General features: G+C 42.4%; 1 protein-coding gene across 3 annotated transcripts in view; it reads left to right on the top strand.

The window, feature by feature from the left end:
* Nucleotides 1-27,478, top strand: part of LOC102455426 (uncharacterized) — a 108,864-nt gene that overhangs the window by 64,132 nt on the left and 17,254 nt on the right. For all 3 annotated transcript variants that reach the window (XM_089777961.1, XM_075930095.2, XM_075930096.2), the window contains 4 exons: nucleotides 7,691-7,730; nucleotides 9,360-9,411; nucleotides 14,268-14,376; nucleotides 25,771-25,854. In XM_089777961.1, coding sequence (XP_089634087.1) covers nucleotides 7,691-7,730; nucleotides 9,360-9,411; nucleotides 14,268-14,376; nucleotides 25,771-25,854 — 285 coding nt within the window. The remainder of the gene's footprint in view (nucleotides 1-7,690; nucleotides 7,731-9,359; nucleotides 9,412-14,267; nucleotides 14,377-25,770; nucleotides 25,855-27,478) is intronic.

Below are 27,478 nucleotides of genomic sequence, written 5' to 3'. Positions count from 1 at the left end.
GGGGATATTTAAATCCCCCGCGCATTTCCCTATTCCAGAGTTCTAAATTAGCATGGCTATTCCGAAGAAGGGGCCAGTGTAGACGTAGCTGATGATTCTCCCAGTGCTAGTTGAATTCCTGAGTGGCATAGGAGCAGAGTATTTTAAAATGAAACTATCAAATCCAAAAAATTAAATATAGCTACACATTTTTCAACCTAAGGAATATTTTGCACATGCAAAAATGTGTAATTTGATGGCTGTCCAGCAGTAGTGGGAAGATGTAGTTTGCAAGTATATATGAGTCTTGAGACACTTGGAAATTTAGTGATGACAAAACATACATGCAATATTGGAGGTTAGTATCATAGATTCATACATTTTAAAGCCAGCATGGCTAATGGTCATCTGACCTGAGCTTCTGCATGTCACAGGCCGTAGAAATTCGCTCAATAATTATGGAACTGAGAACAATAACCTTTATTGACACCTAAAAATATGGATAAAAGGGAAAAAAACAGGTTTTGCAGATTGAACCTCTGTAGTCCAACACCCTAGGGACCTAACCAGTGCTGAACCAGAGAATTTGCCAAACCACGGAGGTCATTATTATCTAGCAGCGTTCCCAACACTTCCACTGCTTATTGGGCTCTTGGAAGACATTTAGGGGATAAATTAGAGCTAAATAACAGCACAGAACACTGAGAGCCAGGACTAGTGGCTGTAAACAAACTTTATGGGATCATGGGAAACTTGGCCACACACATGATAAATGGAAATCTGGCTAACTAAAATCATGCCAGACCACGGAGCAGAGCAGAGAGTGCTGGACTAGAGAGGTTCAACCCAGTATTTATTGAAAATGTCTTGATGTGATTTTAAGTCAGACCCTTAACAATTAAATAATTGTGCTTAATTTGGTGAGAGTTGTTTGTTAGTTATTAGTCTGAATAGTTTTCTATTCATATACTAGCACTAACAAAATGTCACTGTAGAGTTGTTAAGAATGTCAACAGGGCACATTATTATATGCAGTGTTGTGGTAGGTGTGTTGATCCCAGGATATTTGTGAGACAAGGAGGGTGAGCCAATATATTTTACTGGACAAAATTCTGTCAGTGAGAGCAACAAGTTTTCACACTTGCACAGAACTCTTCTTCATGTGTTGTGGTTTAATAAGAGTTCAGTAGCTAAGAATGATCTTACTAATAGCAAAAAATCATGTGCTGACCCTTATTTCACATTAAAATGACCGGAGTTTGACACCAAAATGACAGCTGGTTAATACAGCTTGAGATTTCAAAGTGCTAGGGTATATGTAAATATTATGACTGAACTCATAAGAGTGTTGGAAGATACTTCAAGAAATGTCCTAGTTGTAAGTTTACTCCAGTCCCCATGTTGGTTAGAGGATAATATCCCACAGGATGTTTTATCTGCTGAATGTAGAGGAAATGAATAGAATAATTAAGAACATATAATTGATCTCAATAAACAAAGATACACTTATGCACTGTACAGTATTATTTTAATGTAAGTGCTGCTCATTGCAGAACATAGGATTTCAGATTCCTCTAGTTTGATAATTTAAAAAGATAATGCTTCAAAACCAGTTTGTTACAAAGGAATCTCAGTCCCTAAAATATGCTGAAAGTTCCTTGGTAACACTTGGTTCAGCCACTTCTCTTCCAAGGGAAATATGAAGGAGGAGAAATGTCAAATAAAAAAAAAAGGTAAGTCAGCATGGCAAGCGCCATGTACTGTATGAATCTATGAAGTTTCAGTCTGCTATGAAATGTAACTGTTCAAATTGTTGTTTTCTGTTTATAACATTTTTTAGCCTTAAAGCATTTTACAAAATAATATGTTGAGGTGTAACATACGCCATTTAAGTTTTATAAAATATCTTACTCTGTTGTAAAATACAGATTTGACCAAGGAATATAAATTGATATTTATGATATCATTAATAATCAAAGCTTATATACGAGGTTAGGAGCTAAATGCAATAAGCCAAGATCAGATAGATGAGATGGGGCTTTTTAGGTAGGACTGGGATAGATTAAAATATTGAGACAGAATTCATTGAGGAAGTGTTCTCTGGAAAAGGCACATATACTGGCTTTAGACTCCATCAATAAGTGGTAAGATGGATGAGGAAATTGAAAGTAGGCTAGAGGGAGTGAAGAACCCAAAGGATAAGACGAGATTGTGCAAGGAATTGAACAAACATGAGCAGATAAATACCTTTATTTTTAGGGAGTATGAAATCCCATGGAGGTCAATAGAGACCAACAGCCAATATTTTCAAATCTGGATGCCTAAAGTTAGACTCCTAAATCAATACTATAACACCTAAATACAAGTAGCCTTATATTCAAAGATGCTGCACAAATACCACTCCTGTTACCTTCTGTAGGATTTGTGGGTGCTTGACATTTCTGGAAACATGCAGTTTAGTTAAGGTGCCTAAGTATAGATTTAGGGGCCTGTAGTGAGGCAGCGAGGCCTCCCTTTGACCCAGAAAGGGAAGGACTCCCTAAGACCCCCCTGGTGGGTGAGGCCAGAGCAACCCAGCCCCACCCACAGGAAGCAAAAAGGCAGGGATGGAAGTATAAAATCAGGAGCTAAGAGCTCAGCTGGGGCCCAGCCTCAGCACAAGCCAGACACTCTGCCCAATGTCCCGAGGAGGAAGGCTCAGGCTTATTGTCGACGCGAGCGGAGCTGGCCAGGACCGCTGCTGGGCCCAGAAGGCTGGTCTGGGCCACTCAGATCGCTGCTTGGCCTCGACCCTGAGCCAATGGACACTCTCCCAGTGCCATCGTCCACGGCAGACCCTAAGGAGCAGAGACTAAGCTAGGTAGGCCTGCAGGGAGCACGTTCCCCCTGTTCTGGGCTAAACACCTGCGCTTGTTGGCTCTCTACTAAATCAAGGAGACCTGACCACTGCTCAGCCCGCAGAAAGACTGACCCCTTAAACTGTTTGTGATCCCTATCTGAACAAGGGCTGGGCTTGTGAATGACTGCTCGGCCACAATAGTGGCCTGAGCCCCAGGACTTTTGACTGCCTCATCCTGAGCTAGGACCAGGGCACTCGGACTACTATTTAGCTGGGCTATAGGCTGGAGCCCCCTTGACTGTGGCAGGCCATCCCTGAAGCAGGGCTCTACCGGCCTACCAACTGGTCTGAATGCCGTGTAGTGAGGCAGCTTGGCCTCCCTCTGGACTGAGACTGGTACAGGGCCTAACTTGTCTGAAACATTTAGCCAAAGAGAAATAATCTCAGTGGGTTTTCAAGAAAATGTTGGTAATTATTTTCTAGATGTACTGGAGTTTGGTTCAAAGAAAATTAGGGAAACCTGCAAATAGAAAATTGCAGTTATTAAGAGAGGCAAAAATGTGGACATGGAAAAGTATATTGGGTAATGCAGGAAAAAGATAAAGTCAGGTATGAACATTAGTGCATATACTAATATAGTGGAAAAACACTAAAAAGGCTATTGGGTTTCTTTATCATTTGGCAAATAAGAAATTGGAATTATAAAATGGGTTAATGAGAGGAAGAACATTTGATTTTCTTTTTGCCTAAAAGGAAGACTGCAGAGTCCTTCAGTTGGAACTGAAGGGAGATAGTAATTGACAAAACAGAAATGACAGGAATGCATGGGATTAGCTGACATTGTACTTTCCAATTAAATACTCACTAAGCAAACAGTTCTTCAGTTATCAATAGATCAACTTCTTGCAGCTTTCTTCTTCCCCCCTTCAAAATCTCTTCCCCGTTGTTTCACAAATTTTGAAAGCTGAGCATCCCTTTGGGAAAAATGAAACTAATCTTGTCCTTTGAACCCTATTGTGTGTTGTAAAAGTATATCCCCAAACAAGCAGTCAGTCAAGGAGATGGTGTGAATTTTTTGTAATATCACACTTTTACTCCAGTCTTGAATGTTTTTATTAGGGTGAAATAGTTAAAAATTTTGATATTTAAAACATCAGTGGTATCTGAACGAGCACCCATTAAAATAAATGAGCCAATTCATACTTCAGAGCTATTTGAGATGCTGGGCAAATAGGCAGACGTTGCTACATCACTTACACTTGAGTCATATGTGACATTTTGACTAGCATGTAATATTCAGATTGAGAGATGAATGACCAGGAGACTGCATCTGGGAAGCATTTCATCAGGCATCCATGAGCATGATTGATGATTTGTTGTTGTGTATGTGAAAATATGGAAGAGAAAAAACTATTGCAGTTATCACCAATCTGTATTTTGACACAGGGTCAGGTTAACAAAAATAATTAGGTTAGCCAGTTTGCTAGTGGCCAGCCGGGAGGCCTGGGACCTTGGGCTGTTGAGAAACTAGGAAGCTCTGACCAGCTGTAGTGATATTGTTTTTCCATTTTTTGTCTTTTTAAAAATATTTTTGGAAGGATGTTTAAATGTTGTCACAATAAGATCTTATTCCTGATTGCAGGCTTTGAATGCTGCTGCAATTTAAATAATAAATTATTAGTTATAAACCATTATCTGTTCAGGACTTGGCTTCTCTTCCTAATAATTATAAATCAGACTTTTATTTAAATATTAATTTATATATAAACAAAATTATAGTTACATTATTCCAGGTAAATACTCATTGTTAGTGTTGATGTAAATAGTGGCTTTGGAGATCCCAAGATTAAAATATTTTTTTAAAAAATCTGGATGTTAATATCATAGACAAGTGTAGTCCTTCACCATTTACCCGATTCTTAGAGTGGCCCTCCCATCAAAAACTATTGCTCACGCCAGTCTAAATAGAAGATATACTTTTATCATTATGTGCTAAAGAGGCAGTTTAAGAGGCTGCTAATCAAAATGCAATTGTAACAGGGAATCATCAGTAGTGTTTCTGTTGGGTTCCTTCAGGAATTGGTTCTTGGCTCTGTGCTATTTAAAATTTGTATCAATGACCTGGAAAAAAACAACAATCCCTAAGATCATCACTGATGAAGACTGCAGATGACTCAGTTTGGAGGGAGTCACTCATAATGAAGAGTACAGGCACATGATAGAAAGTGATCCAGATTGTTTGGCAAGCTGGGTTAAAGCAAACAATATGCATTTTACAGTGGCCAAATGTAAAGTTATCCCTCTAGGGAAAAAGAACTTAGGCCATACTTACAGGATAGCAGACTTTCCCTAGTGAACAGTGACCATGAAAGACTTGGGAGTCCTTTTGGATAGTCTTCTGAAATTGAACTCCTGGTGCTATGCTGTGGCTGAAAGGGTTAGTGTGATCCTTGTGCATATATAAACTGGAAGATCCTGAGTAAAACTAAAGTGGTAATATTGTATTTGGCACTGGTCCGGCTGCTCCTGGAATGCTGTGTTCAGTTCTGGTATCCACAGTTCAAGGGTGGCTATAAATGGGGAGAGTTCAGAGAAAAGCCACAGGAATAGCTAGCAGATAGGAAAACTTGCTTTATAGTGATAAACTCCAGGAGCTCAATCTGTTTAGTTTAACCAAGAGAAGGATAAGGAGTGATTGGATCAGTCTCTAAGTACCTGCATGGGGAACAAAATGGATAATAGGTTGTTTAAGCTAGCAGACAAAAAAAATATAACAAAATCCAATGGCTGGAAGTTGAAACTAGAGACATTCAGACAAGAAATAAGGCACAATTTTTAACAATAAATACAATTAACTATTAGAACAAATTTCAAAGATTTATCGTAGATTCTCAATTACTGGCAATTTTGGAGATTGGATGTTTTTTCTGAAAGTTATACTGTAACTCAAATATTAATTCATGGATGTCTGATAGCCAGTGTTGACTAGGATGTCAGGTTAGATGGTTGCATAGCCCTTCTGGCATAGTAATCTATGAATCCCAAGGCTCAGGCTCCCTCCCCCACCCAGCATTGAGAAGCCTGCACTGGCACTCCAGCCCTCCCACTGCCCCACTGCAGGGCTGAAGCACATACGAAATCTGTTAGGCTGGGCCTTCAGAGACTTTGGTGTGGGAGGGGAAAGTGGGGAGCATCTTTCTCCTTCTCAGTTGGGGGCCACTTCTCACTTGTGTGCAGCCCTGACTAATTTTTCTGTGGGTCAGCAGCCTCTGCCCCAAAAAAGGTTCCCCATCCCTGTTTTAAAGGTATGTCTGCACTGCAGCTGGAAGCAAGCCTCTCAGCCCAGTTAAGCATATTTGTGCCAGTAGGATTTGCACTAGCCCATTAAAAGGAATTGTTTGGAGACTGGGCATAGATGGAGGCTGAGGCTAGCCACCTGAGCTTGGACCCATCCTACTCCTTGCACTTAATTTCTGCATCTACTACTTTTAGCCTGCTATCAGGAGCCCAGGTTGGGAAGCTTCCTCCCAGCTGCAGTGCAGACATACCTTAATTCATCTTACTAATGCTTTTCTGACTGATTTCTAGGTAAAACTGACCAGTAAAATGTTTCCCATATGATTATAATATACCAATGTTATGTATGCATGATGTCAGTCGTCCCAAAAATAAATAGCAAAAGTTATTCACCATTCTGTTCTCTCTCTCTCTCTCTCTTTCTGTGTGTATGTGTGTGTGTGTGTATATACACACACACACACACACACACACACAAAAATTCCTGTGGGACAACAGAGTGACATCATCATGTCATCTGCATCCTCATGCTGCCACTGCTACCCACCTCTATCCCCAGCCACTTGCTGAGGTCAGCCTCAGTGCTGTCCCCTCCGGCCATGGACTACTCCAGCTCCGGCTCATGCTTCACGCCCTGGGGGGCTGCGCTGCTGGGGAGGAGCTGCTGGAGATGGGTCCCCTCTGCCATCTGAGCCCAACCCTCCACTCCCCCAGCCATCCCACATCTCTTCTGCCATTTGAGCCTGACAGCTCCCTCACCCCACCCCCAGGCCATGCAGGATCTCCATAGCCATCCGAGCCCAACCCCCATCTCTCTGGGCCACGCCAGGTTCCCTCTGCCATCCGAGCCCGACCCCTCCATTTCTCCCTCCCCCCCACAAACCGCACAAGGTCTCCTCCAACATCCGAGCCCAACCTCCTGACCCAGGCTCCCCCATGGCGTCTCTGCCATACAAGCCTGACCCCCTACACCCGCATGCCACAATGGGTTCTCTCTGTCATCCACACCCAACCCCCCACTGCCTCCAGGCTGCACCAGGTTGCCTCTGCCATCCAAGCCTGATCCCCTCCCTCATCCCCTCACTCCTTCCACCAAGACCCTGCACCTCCAGCCTGCTCCTGCTCCCTCCCCCCCAGCCAGACACCTACCCCCAGAGAGGGGGAGGTTGGCAAGCATAGCAAGCAAGGAGCACAGCCCCCTAGTTGTCATTAAAGGATAATTATTTGCATCACACAAACCACGGTTCAGTTCAGAATTATTTCTTTTTAATAAATGGTTTGTTCCTTTTCTATCCAACTTATATGTGTGTTTGGGCTTTGAAAATAAATTAATATATATGACTAGGGACTTTCATAAATGTTTGTAAACCATTTCAGTTGTTTTTTGAAAACTCAATTTCTTTCGTCAACATCATGAAAGCATTTTGTTTCGTGTATCTTGTGTAACACAAATACTTCCCTAGAATCTAGGGGAAGTAATAGGAAGTGTCCACGGTGTAGTAATATCTGAGCTACAGTTGTTTGGGAGGGGACTGTGTTAAGAAATTAACTTCTTTTGATTTATTTTCATTTTAGCACCTGGTCTTACTGCAGTTGTGGGAGGACGTCCGAGAGTGTAAGTTCGTTGATGACCTTTACTTGTTTTACTGTGTGCATAAAGTATTTTTTTTTAAAAGTCTAGTTGTGTCTTGCATTATATCTACTGCTGGTCACAAGATAACAGTCAAACTAGCAGACTTTTCTATGTGGTGATTGGATACGCTATATTTACCTCTGCTGAGACTTTATCCAGGGCCTTTGTGGCAACATCTCTACTAGGTGAGCCATAATGAAAACTGTGCTAACTGTTTCAGTTGCAATTGGCTCTTTATACCAGCTAAGAACTGTACTTAGATCATATATTCTTATAAAACAGTCTCATTTCCAGTCATAAGTTGAAAGCTATTAAGCAGATTAGCTTTAGAATAAATGTGAACATCCCCATGGCTATGTCTAGACTGCAAAGGAAAATTGGAAAAAGATACACAAATTGTGAACCGCAATTTGCATATCTTTTCCCACTCTTCTTTACTGGAAGAGGCTTTTCTGAAATTTGGCATGTCTACACGGGGCCAAATTTCGGAAAAACATCCTCTTTCGACACATTCTTCTCCTCATGCAATGAGGATTTCAGGGATGGTGATAGAACACATCTGTTTTTTTGGAAAATGTTCTGAAAAAGCAGACGCATTCCTTGGACACGGCATAGCTTTTTCGGGATACTTCTGGTATCCTGGAAAAGCTCTGTAGTCTAGACAGAGCCTATGAAATGGTTTTGGGTCAGTATTTTTTCATATTTGAAACTCTGATGATTGAAGTCATTGTTTTAAATGTACAAGCTCATACATCTATTCTTACTCATGAGAACAGTTATATCTGTGAACAGTCACAGTAGTTACTCTTCGGGATGGTTAGGGTACTCTGATTGGACACTATTTTTATCTACCATAAACTTACTCTGAGCATATCTTTGGGCATGTTTGCACTGGGAAATTATTTCTAAATAAATTATTTCAATATAATAACTCCCGAAATAACTATTTCAAAATAGCATGTCTGCACTACAATAAGCCTCAAAATTAGCCTGAGGCATGCTCTCTTAAAGTGGATACACTACCTCGACTTAGAACCTCGGAAGCACTGGGGAGTAATTACTTTGAATGACTCTGGGGAGCAGTTATTTCAAAATAGCAACAGTGGAGTATCTGCACTACTGCTATTTCGAAATAACTATTTTGAAATAAGCATTATTTCTCGTGGAAAGCAAGAGTTATTTTGAAATAACCAGCCTGTTATTTTAAAATAACAGGCTTGGTAGTGTGGATGCTCTACTTTTTATTTCAAAATAACAAGTGTAGACCATGGTTTTGTGTCAGTTTTGCCTAACTATCTGCAAAATACAATACTGTATTGGATAGCTATTCAGAAGATGAATGAATTTGATCGGCTATCCTTGGTGTTATAAGCATATCAATTATATCATTTTAAGCTTCCTTGTTCCTTTTTCTTCCCTTTTTATTTCACTTTCTTAATAAGAAATAAGGATTTCAATCATATGGAGTCACTGCGTATACCAAAAGAGCTCAGAAAAGCACTTCTGATCATGGCTTTTAATTCCTATATTGTGGATTTTTAAATGGCGAACCTGACATTTTGCATTTGTTTCTATTTATATGAGTTATATCTGTTGCTTTGTTATGTCCAGGTCTTCAGTTCTGAAACCATTTTTCTTCCTTTATCCCAAAAGAAATGTCAAGGTAAGATCTGCTTCTTAAAAGGTGGGATCCTGTTTTAATTTAAGTTGATGGAAAGATAATATTGATTACACTAGAAACAGAATTGGGCCGTAAAGCTGCAAAATCTATTAGTAACTTTTATGAAAAGCAGTTGTTGTGACATAAAAAGTGCTACAGCCATCTATCATTAATTTTAAAATATTTCTTTTCTAGTGATTATTGAAATACTAGATTGCTCCAATAGCTTCTAGGACTCCTATCTTTTCATGTATACTGGAATGTAAAGAGAGTTTATGGGAGAAACAGTAATAAAAAATATTACCTCATTTACCTTGTCTCATATTCTGGGGTCAATACGGATACAGCAGCACTGCAAACAAGACAGTTTATAAATACTAAATTATATTAACTTAAATTAGTGATCTTGTAAAGGCAATGAACTGGGAATCCGGAGATCTGGATTCTAATCCTCTGTAATTTTGGGCAAATCTCTTAATCTGGTTGGGTCTGATTGTACTTCTATGAACACTGGTACAAATCAGGAGTGACTGATGGAAACAGTAGAGCTACACTGGTGTAAAACTTGTGTAAATGAAAGAAGAATCAGGCCCTTTATGTTTGAATTTCTCATTTGTACAAATGGGAACCTCACATGAGTGTTATAAGACTAAATAATGAATGTTTGTGAGAAACTCCACTCAGATGCTATAGTAATGAGTTCCATAGAAATGTTACTGAATAAAGGTCAAACTATATCCTATAGGTCCTGCTAGTTCACAATAAAAGTTTTCTTCAGCCTGTGGAGTTCATGTTCAGGTGACTGGACAGCATGATCTGAAGAATTAGAGCAAGTATGGAGTATGTCTATACTGGAGATGGAGGTATAATTGCTAGCACACTAAAAGTAGAAATGTAGCCACTGCAGTACAAGCAGTGAAAGAGACCAATTACATATTTCATATATACATAGCTTCAGACAGGCTCAGTCTTGGGGAAACTAACCCATTCCGCTTTTATGTCACCATTATTATACTTCTGTTTTGAGTGCTGTAACTCAATCAGAGTTAGCACAAATAGGTCTATACAAGATGGAAATCATCCCTTTAGCTCCTGTGTAGACATACTTGATCTGATATCTCTTTGGCTATGCTTCCACGTGTATGTAGTAAATGTAGGTCTTTGTTTGTAAGACCAGCCAGAACAGGAGATGGATCTTTTTTGTGAATATGGTGCATTTATTTTTCTAAGAAAATATTGGTATCTTGGCTCTTCAAATAAGAACTAATTCCTTTACCCTTTGGAGATTGAAGGCCAAACTGTGTATATTCCCTTCCTTCTCCTGATCATTTATTTGACTTACTCCTTAATTTTCAGCTGTTACTGAAATTTCATATTAAATTTCATGCTATAAATTTCATATTTCTATGGTGAGGTATTCTAAGTGATATAGCAGTTGATACAAAAGTTTCTTGACCTATCCAATATCAAGTGGAAGGCCAACAAATATTGTCTTTTGGCTAGAGTTTAAGCTCCACCATAATGGTCTTCTGAATGGTGTGAAGATGGGAAAGCTAGAAGAGATGAGCAAAGGCAGTGTATGAAAGGTGTTAAAAGCAGAATAGAAATTGTGAAAAACGTTTTCAAAACAATTTAATTCATATTTTAAAGATCTGGCTGAAAGTAAACAATTTCTTGCCACGATAAAAATATTTTTCTTTAACAGAAGAGAAATGTCTTTTTCTAAATACTTACAAGCCAAATGTAACACACAAAGATGACAACATAGTGTCAGGTTCATTGTCCTGATCCAGGGGTAACTGAGGAGACTGTTATGTGCAAATATTCTGAAAGGTGATAAGAATTTTGAGACAAGGACCATGTCTATAAGTTTATATAGTATCTTGCACAATAGGGTCCAGATTCTAATTCGGGTTGGGGGAGGGTTATTTCTTCAATATGAAATGAATAGTCATTTAAAACATTGTAAGCCATTTTTGATCTGCAATAGCAGAAAAAGGAGCAGGCTGTTTTCCCATTTGTTCACTTTGTATGAATTATGGCTTGATTTGATAAACAAGTAGTCCAGTACAGTATATGCTTCTGCTAGAAATTAAGTTTTACATTACTGTTAATACAGCTGAAGATATTTTAACAAATAGCTTGTTATTGACAAATTAGATGTACAATAGACCTTATCTTATTACTGTTTTTATTGATCAGATTAAACCTGAAATTGTTAAATATTTTCCAGGCTTAGTAAAATGCCTATATAGCAGCGAAGGAAAAGCAACAACTTTCTACTTCATTTTCCTTAGAATAGAGCATTTAAAAAACCTTATTCATTCAGCCCATCTCTTGTACATTCTCAATTTGATACATTGATAGGTTTAACCAGTGACTAAATGTGACCTACCATTATAGTCTGGGGACACCAAAAAGAGGACTGAAGACACTTGATATGGATTTTAATCAGGTGTCAACTTTATTAGATAGATGTGTGGGACTACGTTGCAGGCAAATCCATGTTTATTCAAATCAGTATTCAGGGCTTAATTTTCTGCCCAGGTTCCCCCGGCCAGCCCATGGCTTGGATCTTCAGCATTTGCCCTACAAAGGGAAGTATTATGTGAAGAGATTTTTTAATTTCTTAATGTTGCTACAAAAAATTCTCTTGTTTTGTGCTCAATAAATTAGTTTTTGTTTCCTTTTTTGGTGAAAATGAAGGATTATTTTCTTGCTTATTTTTCTGCTCATATACAGTTGTTCCAGCTGAGCAGACAGATACCCTAAGGCTACGTCTACACTGGCATGATTTTCCGAAAATGCTTTTAACGGAAAAGTTTTCCGTTAAAAGCATTTTTGGAAAAGCATGTCTAGATTGGCAGGATGCTTTTTTGCAAAAGCACTTTTTGCGGAAAAGCGTCCATGGCCAATTTAGATGCGCTTTTCCGCAAAAAAGCCCCGATTGCCATTTTTGCGATCGGGGCTTTTTTGTGGAAAACAGTACTGTGCTGTCTACACTGGCCCTTTTGCGCAAAAGTCTTTCAGAAAAAGACTTTTGCCCAAACAGGAGCAGCATAGTATTTCCAGAAAAGCACTGACGATCTTACATGAGATTGTCAGTGCTTTTCCGGAAATTCAAGCGGCCAGTGTAGACAGCTGGCAAGTTTTTCCGCAAAAGCAGATGATTTTGCGGAAAAACTTGCCAGTCTAGACACAGCCTAAGAGATTGACCCTCAGCCCCACACTGCACAACACTTTTTATTTGTGTGGCACATTGCACTATGCACATGTTAGATGCAGGGACAAAAACAAACTTTTCCCACTGGGACAGAAAGTGGAAGGCACTTTTCTTGGAGCATCTCCTGCGTGCAACAGGAGACTGTCACTGAAATAATGGAGTGAAATGTTGGTATAGAACAACAGACAAAAAGCATGTGGCTAACTACTTAGATTGACTCTGTAATTTTACATTCATTTAAAAATAAGAACAGTGGAAGCATTTGTCAATATAATTTTAAAAAGAACTCACCAAAATTCCAGCAAAAATATCTAAGACAAGAATAGTTTTTCCACAGTATTTTACTACTTATGATTTCTTGAGTTATGCTATAGAGATCTTTTAAAAGTTAACAAATTTGTATATGCTGCCACAAACTGACTAGCCGCTTTTCCGGAATAACTTGCCAGCTGTCTACACTAGCTGCTTGCTTTTCCGGAAAAGCAATGACAATCTAATGTAAAATTGTCATTGTTTTTCCAGAAAAACTATGCTGCTCCCGTTCGGGCAAAAGTCATTTTCCGGAAAAACTGTTCCGGAAAAGGGCCAGTGTAGACAGCCCAGTAGTCTTTTCCGCAAAAAAGCCCCGATCGCGAAAATGACGATCGGGGCTTTTTTGCGGAAAAGCGCGTCTACATTGGCCACGGACGCTTTTCCGGAAATACTTATAACGGAAAACTGTTCCGTTTTAAGCATTTCCGGAAAAGGGTGCCAGTGTAGATGTAGCCACTACAGTATTGCTTACCAGGCAATACTCTTGTGCTTTTCAGACCAACGGTAGGAGCTCTCCTATGACATAGTGAAACAAAAAAAAATAGATAATGTTAATTGGTGTACCCTAGCAAACTTTTTTCAGTCTGCCGTGGTTGGTTTCCACTCATGAGACAATGAGTTCCAGTCATGAGACAATCAGTTTTTACATCACACTTAAATTAGAGCACCAAACAAAGTTGTCTCGAGTTTCCTGGGAGTTTCTCCTTTTCATGTTCTGTTCACACAAGGTAAACCAATACGAGTATTTATATTTCACTTCTGCTTTAATCTCAACATGAAGAAAATCCAGCATCTCTCTCTTCCAGTACCTCAGCACTCTTTCTTCTGACTCTAGAAAGTCATACCTGCCTAATGATTCAGGGAAGGAGAGGGAACTTGTCCCCAGAAAGAATTAAAAGAGAAATTACTCTGTTCATATGCAAAAAGCTATATTGTAGAATATGGAGGCAAGGCTATAAATTTTCAGGCTTCAAGGACTAAACCAACCATTAACTTCAAGGGGCTAATAAGAATATGTCCTTTATCAGTATTGTAATTGTCCATTATGATACTTCTTTCACTTTCTGTTGAAGCATATGGTACAATATCTAGGGTATCAACTAGATGGAGCCTTTCTTTGTACTGGTAAGGTACCTTCTATATTCCTAGATTAAAATAAGCCATAAAGTCCATCAGATTTTGCAGATTGGTTTTAGGAGATTGGTTTTGAAGATTGGTTTTAGGAGCAGGGAATTATAAAGCAGAAATTTTAATAAAATTGTCATGCATAATACTGAATTACTTTTTCTGTAATTTAATAGTTTAAAAATGGGTGTTTTTTCAGATCAACATTTTTTTGAATGGGCAGCATGTTGAAACATTTCAGGAAGATCTTACATTTACATCAGATGAAATTGTTTCAGTTGATTCACCAAAGAATGATGAATTAAAAGGTATGTTTGTCTTTAATATCACTACTTTTTTTCTCTCTAGCTATTATTTATACTTGATATTCATTTTTGTCTCTGTGTAAACCTCAGTGTCATGAGAAACACTTGCATAATATTTTTCATTTGTGTAGCATGTTGCTCTATGCACGTTAGATGCAGGGACAAAAACTTTTTCCACTGGGGACAGACAGTGGAAAGCACTTCTCTTGGAGCCTCTCCTGCTTGCAACAGAAGATTGTTACTGAAATGGTGGAGCAAAATGATGCCATACAACGGGCAAAAAGCCATGTGGCTAACTACTTAGATTGATTCTATGGGTGCATCTACACAGCACTCTTAGCTCCAAATAAGCTACACAATTTGTGCTACGCAAATTGCGTAACTTACTTCGATTGCATTTTGAAATAGCTTATTTTGTAATTTGGCACTGTCTACATAGTGCCAAATTTCAAAATAATGCACTGTTCCAAAATTCCCCTTAACCCTCATAGAATGGGGTTACCCAGGATGTTGGAATAAGCCGCCCATGATTTTGAAATCTCTTTCAAAATAACAGACTGCTTCAGTAGCTATTTTGGGATACTTTTGGTAACCCAAAATAACTCCGCAGCGTAGATGTACCTTATAAGAGTTAGGGATATTAGATATCAGGTTATTGAATAGTCGTGTACCCAAAAGAATTCTTATTGGTTACACAACTATTCGATAGTCCCCAGAGGCAGGACAGGCAGCCAGTGCCCTTCAGCCCCACTCCCGGGGAGTCCCCTTCCACCCTGCACTGCTGCCTCTTATACAGGGTGCCTCTGTGCAGGTTGGCAGCTGTCCCTCTTCACGGGAGTCCGAGATTCCAGCAGAGAGAGGCTGCTGGGGGGAGGGGTGTGGGAGACTGCCATGAAGCAGCCTCTGTCCACGGTGACCCAGACTGGCCGTGGTAGAGGCTGGTCCCCAGCAGCAGTCCCTGTCTGAAGGAAGCTCAGAGCCACTCTCCCCCTCTCCCTGTGGATAGGGTCTGCTGCCGAGGACCAGCCTCTGTCTGCAGGGAGCTTGGAACCTCCCTGGACAGAGGTTGCTTCACAGCAGCCTCGTCTGTCCCCACTGCCTATGATAGAGGCAGCAGCGGGTGGGGGGAAGGCAGCACCACAGAACCAGTGCTGGGGAGAACTGGCTTTTAACCTGGCTCTCCCCAACACTGGCTCCTGCTTTCTTCCCCCTTTGCTGCCTCTGATACAGAGGGAGCAAGGGGGGGGGGGGGATTTGTGTAGTCAATAAGATTAAATGCTAGGCCTAGGCATATGGTTAATCGTATAGTAATAATACAGTCGAGCCATGCAATATAGGCTTTAGCATATGCTAGCCACTCGAGCACGAGTACACTTGTGGGCCCTGTGGTGCTACAGCTTCATTACTATGATCACTTGACCTAGCTAAATCAAAGCTAGCTCAGTTATGTCTACTTCAGTTTCAGTTACACCTCCTAATTACAGTGTAGACATACTCTGTTATACGCCTCTCATCACAGGTTAATGAACAAAATACACACCTGGCTTCTCTATATGAAGTCCTCTGTTTCAGAAAGAAGCCAAACAGAATGGAAAATAAAACAAATGTTTGTATCATTAATTTTCATTCATAATTTGACCTGAGAATTTATATATTTGAAAAAGAATGGAAATTTACTTTCCTTTATTCTCCCAAACTTCTTATACTCCTACTAATAATACCTAGGTCTCATATGGCATTTTTAACTGTAGATCTCAAAGCCCTGCTACGATTACTAGTCTGCTTTGTACTTTTACATACATTTACTAAGCTGAATATTGTCTAGACATTGACATTTTACCTGCATAGTAATAATTGCAGTAAATCATCAGCAAGATATTCCCAAGATATCCCATGCTTCTTTTGCTTCACTGCTGAGCAGTGTCCATTCTGGATTTTTTCTCTCTGTGCATTGAGATGCATAGCGGAAGCCAGCCTGGTTCAATTTTTTTTAAATCTGAGGCACAGCTGATAGAAGGGGGCCTGGCTGGCTTGGCATGCAAATAAGAGGACACAATCATTTTGGTAATTGTAAATATTAACTCCCAACAACAACATATCTTTCCTGTCCAGAAGACTAGGAAATTCATGAGTAACAAACTGTTGAAGCAAAACTGCCTTCGCATTATGGTATGTCATCCCCTTGCAGAATGCTGAATTGAACAACTTCCGAAAACCAAGAAACAGAGCATTGCCTGCCTATATAATTGTAACTCTGCCCTCTTTCAGCAGTTTAGTACCCCCCTGTAACACCTGCACCTTTGCTCTGCCAATCCCACAGTTGTGGAAATGCACAATCTCTTCACCTCCTTTTACCACCCCATTCACTGCCACCTACAGGATTCCATTCACCATTACAGGAGGAATAGGAACAAAAAATGCTCATATCACCTTTTCTTTGTCCTCTTAAGTCCAGTTCTCCTGTTCCAATCCAGGTGTGCCCTAGTTTGGTGAAATGAGGATGGTGTGGTGGGAGTTACAATGACAGAGAACCCAAAGATGTGGAAATTCAGAATCCAGAGAGAGAATAAATCCAGAGAGGGGGATTCAGAAGAATAGCTGCACAAGGCTGCATGCTTCAGGGAAGGATGCCCTTGAAAGAAGTAGTAGTGAGAGTTCTCTGGCTGAGGCTAGGAGCTAGATCAGGCTGGTGGATGCAGAAGGCAGGAAGGCAGTCAGGGGATCTCTAGCAAACTTCCCCAGGCCACAGAGCCATGACCCAAAGGGATAGCCAGAGAGGGCAGAAGGTTGGGAAATGATGGTGAGGTGAACTACCTGATGTCTCCAGGAGAAAGCTTAGAAGCACACCTGAGAATTTAAAAAGGGTGAAAAGTGCCCCAGCTGGAGGGGCTAAGGAAAGGAATGAAAGATGCCAAATCACATTTGAAAGGTGAGAGAGTAAAAGATGCCAGAGCCATACCTGGAAAGTCTAAATAGGGTGACCAGTGCTGGAGCTGTACTAGAGAATGGTGAGAGACACTGGACACATAATCAATATGTTGATGAATTATTGGGACTTCAGAGAGGTCATGTACTATTTAGACTGTTCTGGGGAATTCTGAATTATGATTGTGGGACTTCTGTAAATAAATTACCCCCAAAAATGCTGGTTGTACTTGAAAACTTGCATAGAATTACTGTGGACTCTGGAAGAAAGGGGAAACGGAGACAGGTTTATCTGTTGTACTGCAGCTTGCCACAGAAGAATGTAGGCAGGTGATCAGCCTATGGGAAGATGGAAACTGTGAGTTCCTAGAAGTTGGAAAGGACCACTATGAAGCCATACCATGTCAGAAAAACACAGGGTTCACAGTAAACCAATTTCTATGTTCCTATAAAAAGCTTTAAGGGGAATGCCAAAAATATTCTAGGAGGGCAATGCAGTGGCTGAACCTGACCTATCTCTCACCAAGACAAAACTTTCCATAAAAATAAATATATTTAGTGAATTAGGGTTCAGAGCTAAAACTGATGAGAATCAGTGTTACTAAGAATCATAGTGATGGGTTACTAGTTAAGCTAAAAATAACAATTAGCTGGAAGCTGAAAGCTTTTCATAGACTATTTACCGACAAAATTGAACACCACATTTTAATAATGTACAATAGATCCCAGTATGCCCTTCAGACAGGGCCACTGATAGGAGGAAGGGGGAAGCAAAGGGAGCAGCTGCCCTGAGGCCTGATAATTTAAAAGGGTCTGGGGTTCCCGGCTGCCATCCATCCTGCCTTTTGGTCAGTTCAGGATTTTCATTATTTCAGGTCTGCCCACCAGAGAAATATAAGATATTCTATCAAGCTGCAGAGCAGTATGTTTTCAGATATTCTTAACTTTTAGATTTCATGTTAGAATTGGTTTTTTTCTTCAAAACAGTTAAAAGAAAATATTGAAGTACAGATCTGCCAGGATGTTTAGAGATATGGCGGGTATTAGGTTTAAATTAGGTGGCAGCAGTATTCTCAAAACTGGCCAAAATGTTTTGTGGAATTGTAGCAGGAATAGATTAGGTGATTCTTAGGAGCACACTACAGCTGCATCTAGATTGGCACTTTTTGCGGAAAAGCGTCTGTGCCAATCTAGACGCGCTTTTCCGCAAAAAAAGCCCCAATCGCCATTTTCGTGATCGGGGCTTTTTTGCGGAAAACAAATCTGAGCTATCTACACTGGCCCTTTTGCGCAAAACCTTTGCGCAAAAGGGACTTTTGCCTGAACAGGAGCAGAATAGTATTTCCGCAAGAAGCACTGATTTCTTACAGTAGGAAGTCAGTGCTTTTGCGGAAATTCAAGCGGCCAGTGTAGACAGCTGGCAAGTTTTTCCGAAAAAGCGGCTTATTTTCCAGAAAAACTGGCCAGTCTAGACACAGCCTACTTGTATATGACAGTGCCTGAGAAAGATGGCAGGATTGAAAGTCAATGAGAGTTTAGTACCTAATAGTGATTTGTGCCTTTAAAATGGCCCCTGTATTTATTATAATATCCTTTTGATCAGACGCTTTTTAGTATTTAGTTATTTATAAGTAACGTAGAACCAAATTATGCGCTTGGAACTCTCCTTTAAATCAGCTTCAAATTCTAATCTGAGTGCAGAATTTGGCTTATAGCTGGGGCTTCCAGGGAGAGTTTAATTAAGATTGGGAAATAGCAACTTGATCTAATTAGGAAACAAGAAGCTATCACCATAATCGGTAATTGCTGGCAATCTATTATGTCCCCAGATTGTTAATGTTATATCTTAATGAAATTCATTGCTTTTAATTGTCATCTCAGGATCATGGCTCCTGGGATATCTGACTTCAAACATTTAAGTGCTAAATCCTGCCATCTTATTCAAGCAAAACTGCCATTTACTTCTCAATAAGGAAGTTCAGTCTCAGTTTTTCCTTTGAGTAAGAACTGTAAGATTTGTCCCTTTATCCATAAACTATTTTCTAAAAGTGGTTAAAGGTTTACCTACTTCTGAGGCTTTAAATTGTAATAATTATGTATAAAACTTAGACCAGTAGAGCAGATTCTGAAGGGAATAGCTTTAGCTGCCTTTTTTCTGTCAGCATTGAGCAAGGAGATGAGAGAAGTATTTTTCTTATGTTGCTCAGTTATCTTGAGTGTGAGGGACTGCTAGTTGTCTTTGAATTAATAGATAAGGGAAATATGTGAAAATGGATTTCAGCAATGCTACTTGCTGTGGCTCTGGCTGGGTGGAATGGGAATTCATCATTTGTCCTAGGTTCAGAGAGAATGCTTCTTTTGGGAGTTTTTTCTGAGAAGTTTATGAAATAAATAACAATTTATTGATAAATAGATGAGGGGATACATTAATTTGGCTAATATTCAGTGGAAATACCAGAACATTTTCTAGTTCTGTTTGGTTTGAAGAGACATTGTCAAAGTCTTTATTTACATAAAATATTGATTGATGGAATACTGCAGTTACCAAACATGCAGTAAATAAGTTAAAAACGGTGATATTTTAATTTTTAAAGGAACACTATGCTCAGTGTTCTTTACCAACTATGAAAAACATACAGATGACTACAAGTGGGATGACTCATGGAATAGCAGATCCAACCAAAATAAATGGAGAGCTTTGAGAGGGGACCTAAGGTCAGACTACTTATCTTGTGAGCAGATAGTCTGCAGACCAGGGAGACGGGGAGCAAAGCGGTGGAGGACCCGGGGCCGGACCCGCGGCACTTCCAGCTGATCTGGAAGCGGCCGCGGGTCCGGCCCCGGGTCCTCCGCCGCTTTGCTCCCCGTCTCCCTGGTCTGCTGGCTCCCCCAGCAGACCAGGGAGACGGGGAGCAGCTTTTCTCGCCCCGGAGGAGGCGGGTGGCGGGACCAGGCGTCCCGCCGCTCCAGTCCTCCGGGGCAAGAAAAATCCCCGTTCGTAACTGCGGATCCGACATAAGTCGGATCCGCGTAACTCGGGGACTGCCTGTACTACAAACCTAATATAGATGAGCTTAAGCCAGTTTAAACACATTTAAGCTTATTGCACTGGCATAAAGGAATACTACTGTAACAAGAATGATTTTAAATTTACTTTGCTACACCAGTGCAAATGTGTATATAGCCAAGCCCAAGGCTGCATAAAATTCTCTGATTGCAAATTTAGGTCACTGCACCTTAGTATCTGCCTTTCTGTTCTCCTTGTCTCGATCAATAGAACTAACAATATGTAGCATCTAGGAAATGTAATGTAAATGGTTGTGTTTTCAAGTAGTGATGTATATTATAGCCTGTGCAAGTACTAATGGCTACAGTTAAGGTTGCCCAGTGTTTTTCATTAGAAGACCCTGTAAGCAGTTGTTTTTGACTTTGCCAGAGTTTAATTAATGGGGCTAAAATGAGTCATACTGTGTCTCTGCTTCAGATTGATTTATGTTGGGAGTGGGAGGATTAACACAGCTGTGTAGATGTACCCAAAGAGTGGAGCTGAAAGTGTGTTTTAATAGCCAACCCTCTCAAAAAATATTACATCTTTAGTGTAAAAAAACCTTAAATGGTAGAAAGTCTAGAAATGACCATTTAAGGTAGCCAACCATTTTCCCATATCCATTAATCTTCTCAGTCATTCATTTTTATTCCAACTGACTCTCACCTTTTTTGAAAGGAAAACATTTCACATATACTATCATAAGAAAACATATACAATATTTTTGGTTGTCTCTCGGGAGCCGAGGAAGACATGTTGTGCATTTCATTTGTGGAGACGCATGTGGCTCCGGAGCCCAAAGGTCGAAGCACACATTCAGCTACAAATAGGGCATGGGACACCGGTTGTCAGGACAAGAGAGAACACAGCTCTATGTCGTCTTTCATGTGCAGCTGCGAGGTGTTGGCGGCAGTCGTCCTCAAACTTTGTCACTGCTTTTCTCTTAAGGGAACGCCAATTAGTCCTGTCTGCAGCAGCCAGTTCAAATTGTTGAGGTTGAAGGCCAGTCCACTGCAAGTTGGTCTTCAAGGTTATCCTTATACCTCTTCCTCGGGCGTCCCTGTTTGCGACTACTATGTACCAGCTCCCTGTAGAACAGCTGCCTTGGGATCCTGCTTCCGTCCATGTGGAGAACATGGCCAGACCATCGAAGCTGGATCTGGAGGATTTTGGCTTCAATGCTTGTGGAACTAGTTCTATCAAGCACTTCTTGATTAGTAAATCGGTCCTGCCAGTGTACTCGCATGATTGATCATAGGGAGCACATGTGGAACTGCTCCATCTGCTTGATGTGCCTACAGTACAGGGTCCATGTTTCACAGCCATACAGGAGAGAGGTGAGGACCACGGCATTATATACCTTGAGTTTAGTTGACAGGCGAATATCTTTGTGCTGAAGAACTTTAATATGCAGTCTCCCAAGTGCCTGACTGGCTTTCTGGATCCTTGCTGTAATCTCTTTGCCAAGGGATCCATTACTTGATACTGTGCTCCAAGATACTTAAAGTGTCCACTACCTTTAGTTGTGTACCATCAATAGTGATATATGGCTGTGGAGGAGCACTGTTTGGTGCAGGCTGGAAGAGGACTTCTGTCTTTCCAAGGCTAATTGTGAGACCGAATAGTTTAGATGCTTCAGAGAATCTGTTAATGATGGTCTGCAGGTGGTCCTCTTGGTGTGCCATAAGGGCGCACTCATCAGCAAACAGTGCTTTGGTGATAAGTCTCTCCAGTGTCTTGGTCTTTGCAGTAAGGCATCTCAAATCAAACAGTGAACCATCCAAACGGTATCTGATGTAAATACCAAGTTCTAAGTCTCTGATAGCATGCATGAGGACTTGAGCAAAGAACAGGTTAAAAAGCACCGGGGCGAGTATGCAGCCCTGCTTCATGCCATTGGAGATGTTGAATTTCTCAGATGGCACACCATCCGAGAGTACCTCCCCTTTCATGTCATCGTGAAACAGCTTGATGAGTGAGATGAACTTTGTTGGGCAACCCAGCTTCCTGAGGATTATCCACAATGCATCTCTGTTAACCGTGTCGAATGCCTTCGTCAGATCAATGAAGACAGAGCAGAAGTTCATATTCTGCTCAAGGCACTTCTCTTGAACCTGTCTCATTAAGAAGATCATATTGACAGTACTGCGATTAGGGCGGAACCACATTGTGACTCAGGGAGACTCACTTCTGAAACTATCGAAATCAGCCTGTTCAGGATGATGTGGGCAAAGATTTTCCCAGCAACGGAAAGCAGCGAGATACCTCTGTAGTTCCCGCAATCGGCTCTTGCACCCTTATTCTTGTACAGAGCAACTATCACAGCATCACGGAGGTCAGATGGCATTTCTTCCTCTTCCCAAATACTGGTCAAGACATTATGAAAAACCTTAAGTGACTCCTCATTAAATGCCTTGTACAGTTCTGTGGGAATTCCATCCTTGCCGGATGCCTTGCCACAATTCATCTGCCTGATGGCCTTTTTAACTTTGTCAATAAATGGAGGATCTCCCAGGTCTTCAAGGGTTGGCTTCTGAGGAATTTGTTCCAGTGCTGACTGATGGACTGATGATGGACGATTCAGGAGCTGATTGAAATACTCTTTCCATCGGTTATTAATGCCAGCCTTATCCCTAATCAATGTGGTTCTGTCTGCAGACAGCAAGGGGGCAAAGCCAGACTTGGAAGGACCAAAGACAGACTTGATGGAGCTGAAAAACTCCCTTGAGTTATTTAAGTCAGCATAGTGTTGCACCTCTTCAGCTTTCTTCTCCCACCACTGATAGTGCATTTTGCAGATTTCTTGCTGAGCCTGGGCCTCGAGAAACTTAAACCTGTCTTTCTTAGAGATGGAGCCTGGGTCATTCTGCCACTCCATAAATGCCTTGTTCTTCTTGGCAAGCAGGTCCTCAATAGCACTGTTATTCTCACCAAACCAGTCTTGATGTTTGCGTTTCTTGGGACCCAGCACTGACTTCACTGTCTCCATCACCATTTCTCTAAACTGGCTCCACTTCTGAATTGGACCTCCAATCAATGGTCTGTTGGCAGTCAACTTTTCATCAAGGCTTGACTGGAACTTGTGCAGATGAGAAGGCTGCTGGAGTCTGGCAATGTTAAAAGATTTTTGAATGAGCTTTGGGCGCTTTGGGTGATGCTGGGCGATGTGTATTTTGAAAATAGTGCGGACAAGCCTATGGTCAGTCGAGCACTCTGCTCCTCACATGGCTCTGGTGATAAGGACATCCCGAATATCACGCTGACAAACAATGACATAATCTATCATGTGCCATTGTTTCGATCTACAGTGCATCCAGGTAGTCTTGTATTTGTTTGCCATCCAGAACACTGTGTTTGTAATGAGGAGGTCATATTCTTCACATTTGCTCAACAGCAATAAGCTATTGCTGTTCATCTTACCAACACCATGTTTGCCTAACACTCCCTCCCATCGACTGAGGTCACAGCCAACTCGGGTGTTGAAGTATCCCAACAAAATCAACTTGTCGTTGGCCTGCACTGAGCACAGAATGGAACTGAGATCGATGTAGAACTGTTCAATTGACTCCTCTGTGCTGTTCACGGTGGGAGCATATGCACTGATGACTATTGCATGCCACTTGTGACGAAGGGGTAGGCATAGCTTCATGAGCCTCTCGTTAATACCGACAGGCAGGTCTGAAAGTTATTTCATCAGACTAGTCTTAATGGCCAGGCTGACTCCATGAATCCTGTCCTCATTTTGCGCTTTCCCTTTCCAGAAGAAGGTATAACCACTAGCTAGCTCAGTGAGAAATCCTTCTTCAGCCACTCAAGGCAGCGATATCAATACCATAGCGTGAAAGCTCTTTAGCGACTAAGGCTGTTCTCTGATGAGGTCTTATTGTGTCCTCACAGTCCATGAGCGTACGGATGTTCCATGCTCCCATTACCAACTTCTTTTTTTTGCACAACATAACCTGTATGTGAAAAATATTATTGTAATGGGAATGCCTTTGCACAGAAATGATCCCACTCTCTCGGCCTCAGAAGTCGGAATCCAGTGGCACGAAAAAAAATCGTTACTTCTGGAGACTACCTAGGCTGCATTGGATGGCCATGTCACCTTAAATGCTCTGACATGCCCCACGCACTCCACAGTGCTCTGCTGCCACGCCTTCTCAGCCATTGAATCATAAGGATTTCCTCCGCCTGATCTGTTGAAGCAGTCTTTGCATGCTGGGCTGAGCAAGTCCCTAACTCACCGAGGGTTTCAGTCCCGTCAGTTACCCTCACCTGGTTTAGCCGGTCTGTCAAAGCCATTGCCCGGGGTGTGGCCATTGCTGCATGCAAAGCAACTACGTGGAGCCATAGGTGAGAGCTGGGTGCCGGTAAAAATCAGTACTACCATGCAACCCCATACACCACGTATATATATATATATATATATATACTATATTATTCACTAGAAAAAAAACCTTATTTCTTACACTATTAAAAGTATAACCTCTATAACTGGATCTTAGTGGAACTACTAGAGTCAGTACACAAAACACAAACATCTAAGACACCTACTACAGGTTGGATATCTCTTATCTGTCACCCTTGGGACCCGACTGATGCCGAACTAGGGAATTTGCCAGACTAGAAGTTCCCTGCCACAGCCCCCAGCCACCGACTCTGCCATCTCCGGTTGTGAGGGGGAGAAGCAGGGGGACTACCTCCAGCACCTGCCAAGCTGTCTGCTGGGTTGCTGGCCCCATTGCCGCTGCCGTGGACAGACTGCCTGCCCTGCTCCAGCAGCTCATACTGCCACAGGCTGTCTCATTCTCCGGCCCTGCACTACTGTGAGCTGCCAGGGGCTTGGGCTGGCCCTGATTGGGATGCCAGGGGCTGCTGAGGGCTCCGGTTCTAGCCCTGCGACAGCCACGGGCTTTGGCACTGCTTCCGCATGCTGTCCAGGGCTCTGGCCCCAAACTGTTGTGGGCTGCTAGGGTTCTGCCAGCCCCAGTCATGCTGTTGTAGGCTGCAAAGGGCTCGGGCTCCAGCCCCATGGCACCGCATAGGCTCTGGCCCCAGCCTGCGTTGCCATGGGCTGTCACTTGTCCGATTCTGCACTGCTGGGGTCTTCCCTAACCCGATCCCAGTGCTGCAGGCTGTGGGGAGCTGCTGGGGACAGCTGCCAGCTCCAGCCCCACTGCTGTGGACTGCTGGACACTGCCACGAGCCTTGTCCTCCTGCTTCAACCTGGCCCCTTCTGGATTGCCCTCCTGCCACTAGGCTACCAGGGATCTCTGATCCAGGAACATTAAGATGCTGCCAGACCATGGATGTTACGAGACTAGAAAATTCTGGTTTTGGCAAGTGCAACCTGTACATCAAAATGTACTATTGTTTAGTTATATATATTGTTAAATTGTATTAATTTATTTTGTATTTTTACACAGATCTGCCATGTGGTCCTCATACATATCGTTTAGAAGATCTTGCTTATACTAGAAGTGGAGACAAGGGCAACTCTGCAAACATAGGTATTTTTCTATTCTAATTTTTTATTGCAGGGGAGATTTGCAAAGGCACAAATGTCAATTGAAGTGCCTAATTCTTATAGACTTTCAGTGATAGGTCCTGAACTGTCATTTGTGCCTTGGAAAATCTCACATGTAAACAGATTCTTTTCTTACTATCTGGATGCTGAAAAGGAAGTAAATAAAGTATAGAATTGGAAGTGACCTCTAGAGGTCACCCTAACAGGACCTAGCATCACCTGGATTCATGGTCACCAACCAAGCGATCGCAATTGACTGGTTGATTGTGGTGCCCCTAAGGATCAATCCCCACAGCCAGCTGGCCAGGCTGCCCCTCTTTCATCCAGCTCAGCTGGAGTGCGGCGCAGCCTCAGCCAGGTGGCTGCCCTTCTTTGATCCAGCCCAGCTGGAGCACGGCACAGCCTGGGCAGGCTGAAAGCTGTGGCGTGCGAGGCTGCACCACGCTCCAGCTGAGCTGGATCAAAGAGGGGCAGCAGCTGCTCCTCTTCGTTAACTTGCTGGATGGGAGGGGGGAAGAGGTGCGCAGTGTGTCCCCACTCTTGCCTCCTGGTGTGGGAAGGGGCTGGATGGCTGGCTCACGTGGCATGCTGCTGCACTCGGCTGGGCTGTGTGTGGGTTCGGGAAGCCCCTTCCCCAGCGCCCCCCTGCGCCTGGCCTGGTTGAAGCCAGTCCTGGGCTGTTCCTGCCCCAGCCAGAGCACCACTGCCTGCAGGCAAAGGGCTGGACTGAGTAGGGAAGAGACTCTCTTCGCCCTCCTTGCCCCACAGCTGCTCCCTGGAGGCTGAGTCCCAGCGCTGCTGTCCTGCTGGTGAGTGCGCTGGGGGCACAGGGATGTGGAGGTTGGAGGGGGGTGACAGAGGATGTGGGGGCAGGATAGAATGGGGCATGAGGTGATGCAGGGGCTCAGGCTGTGGGGGCAAGATGGGAGGAGCAGGGGTTGTACTGAGGGGGATGGGGCGATGCAGGGGATCATGCTGGGGAATCTTGGGGTTGAGGGGAGTGAGGCTACAGCAGAACGAAGATGGGAGGGGAGATACAATTTTACTTTTCAGAAGCTGCACTTCCTTTTACTCACCACTTCTTTGCCTCATTCCCCAAGTAGCTATTTGGCTTCATTCTCACCCTTTCACTTTTTTCTGCATTACTGATCCAACTCCCTCCTGTCCCCAAACTCCCTCTCACACCCCCATCCCACACCCTCTCCTACCGCCAAACTCCCTTCCAGACTCTGCTCTCCTCACCCCCTCCTGTACCCTCCACCTCCTGCCCAGATCCTGCATCCCTATCCCTCTCACTGGCAGCCTGTCCCATACATTGAACCCCTTATTTTTGTCCCTACCCCAGGGTATGTCTACACTACCACCCTAGTTCGAAATAGGGTGGTTAATGTAGGCAACCGAAGTTGCGGGCTTCGTTTGCATCTTGCCGGGCGCCGCCATTTTTAAAGCCCCGGTAGTTTGGACTCCGTGCCCGCGGCTAAACGCGGCACGGAGTAGGTAGTTCGGATTAGGCTCTCTAATCCGAACGACCGGTACACCTCGTTAGAGATTAGAGAGCCTAATCCGAACTACCTACTCCGTGCCACGTTTAGCCGCGGGCACGGAGT

This window comes from Pelodiscus sinensis, chromosome 4 (assembly GCF_052426305.1).
Source record: "Pelodiscus sinensis isolate ZL-2025 chromosome 4, ASM5242630v1, whole genome shotgun sequence".
NCBI classification, from domain to species: domain Eukaryota; kingdom Metazoa; phylum Chordata; order Testudines; family Trionychidae; genus Pelodiscus; species Pelodiscus sinensis.
The sequence above is the reverse complement of the archived record's forward strand: the minus strand, read 5'-3'. Positions and strand labels throughout refer to the sequence as shown.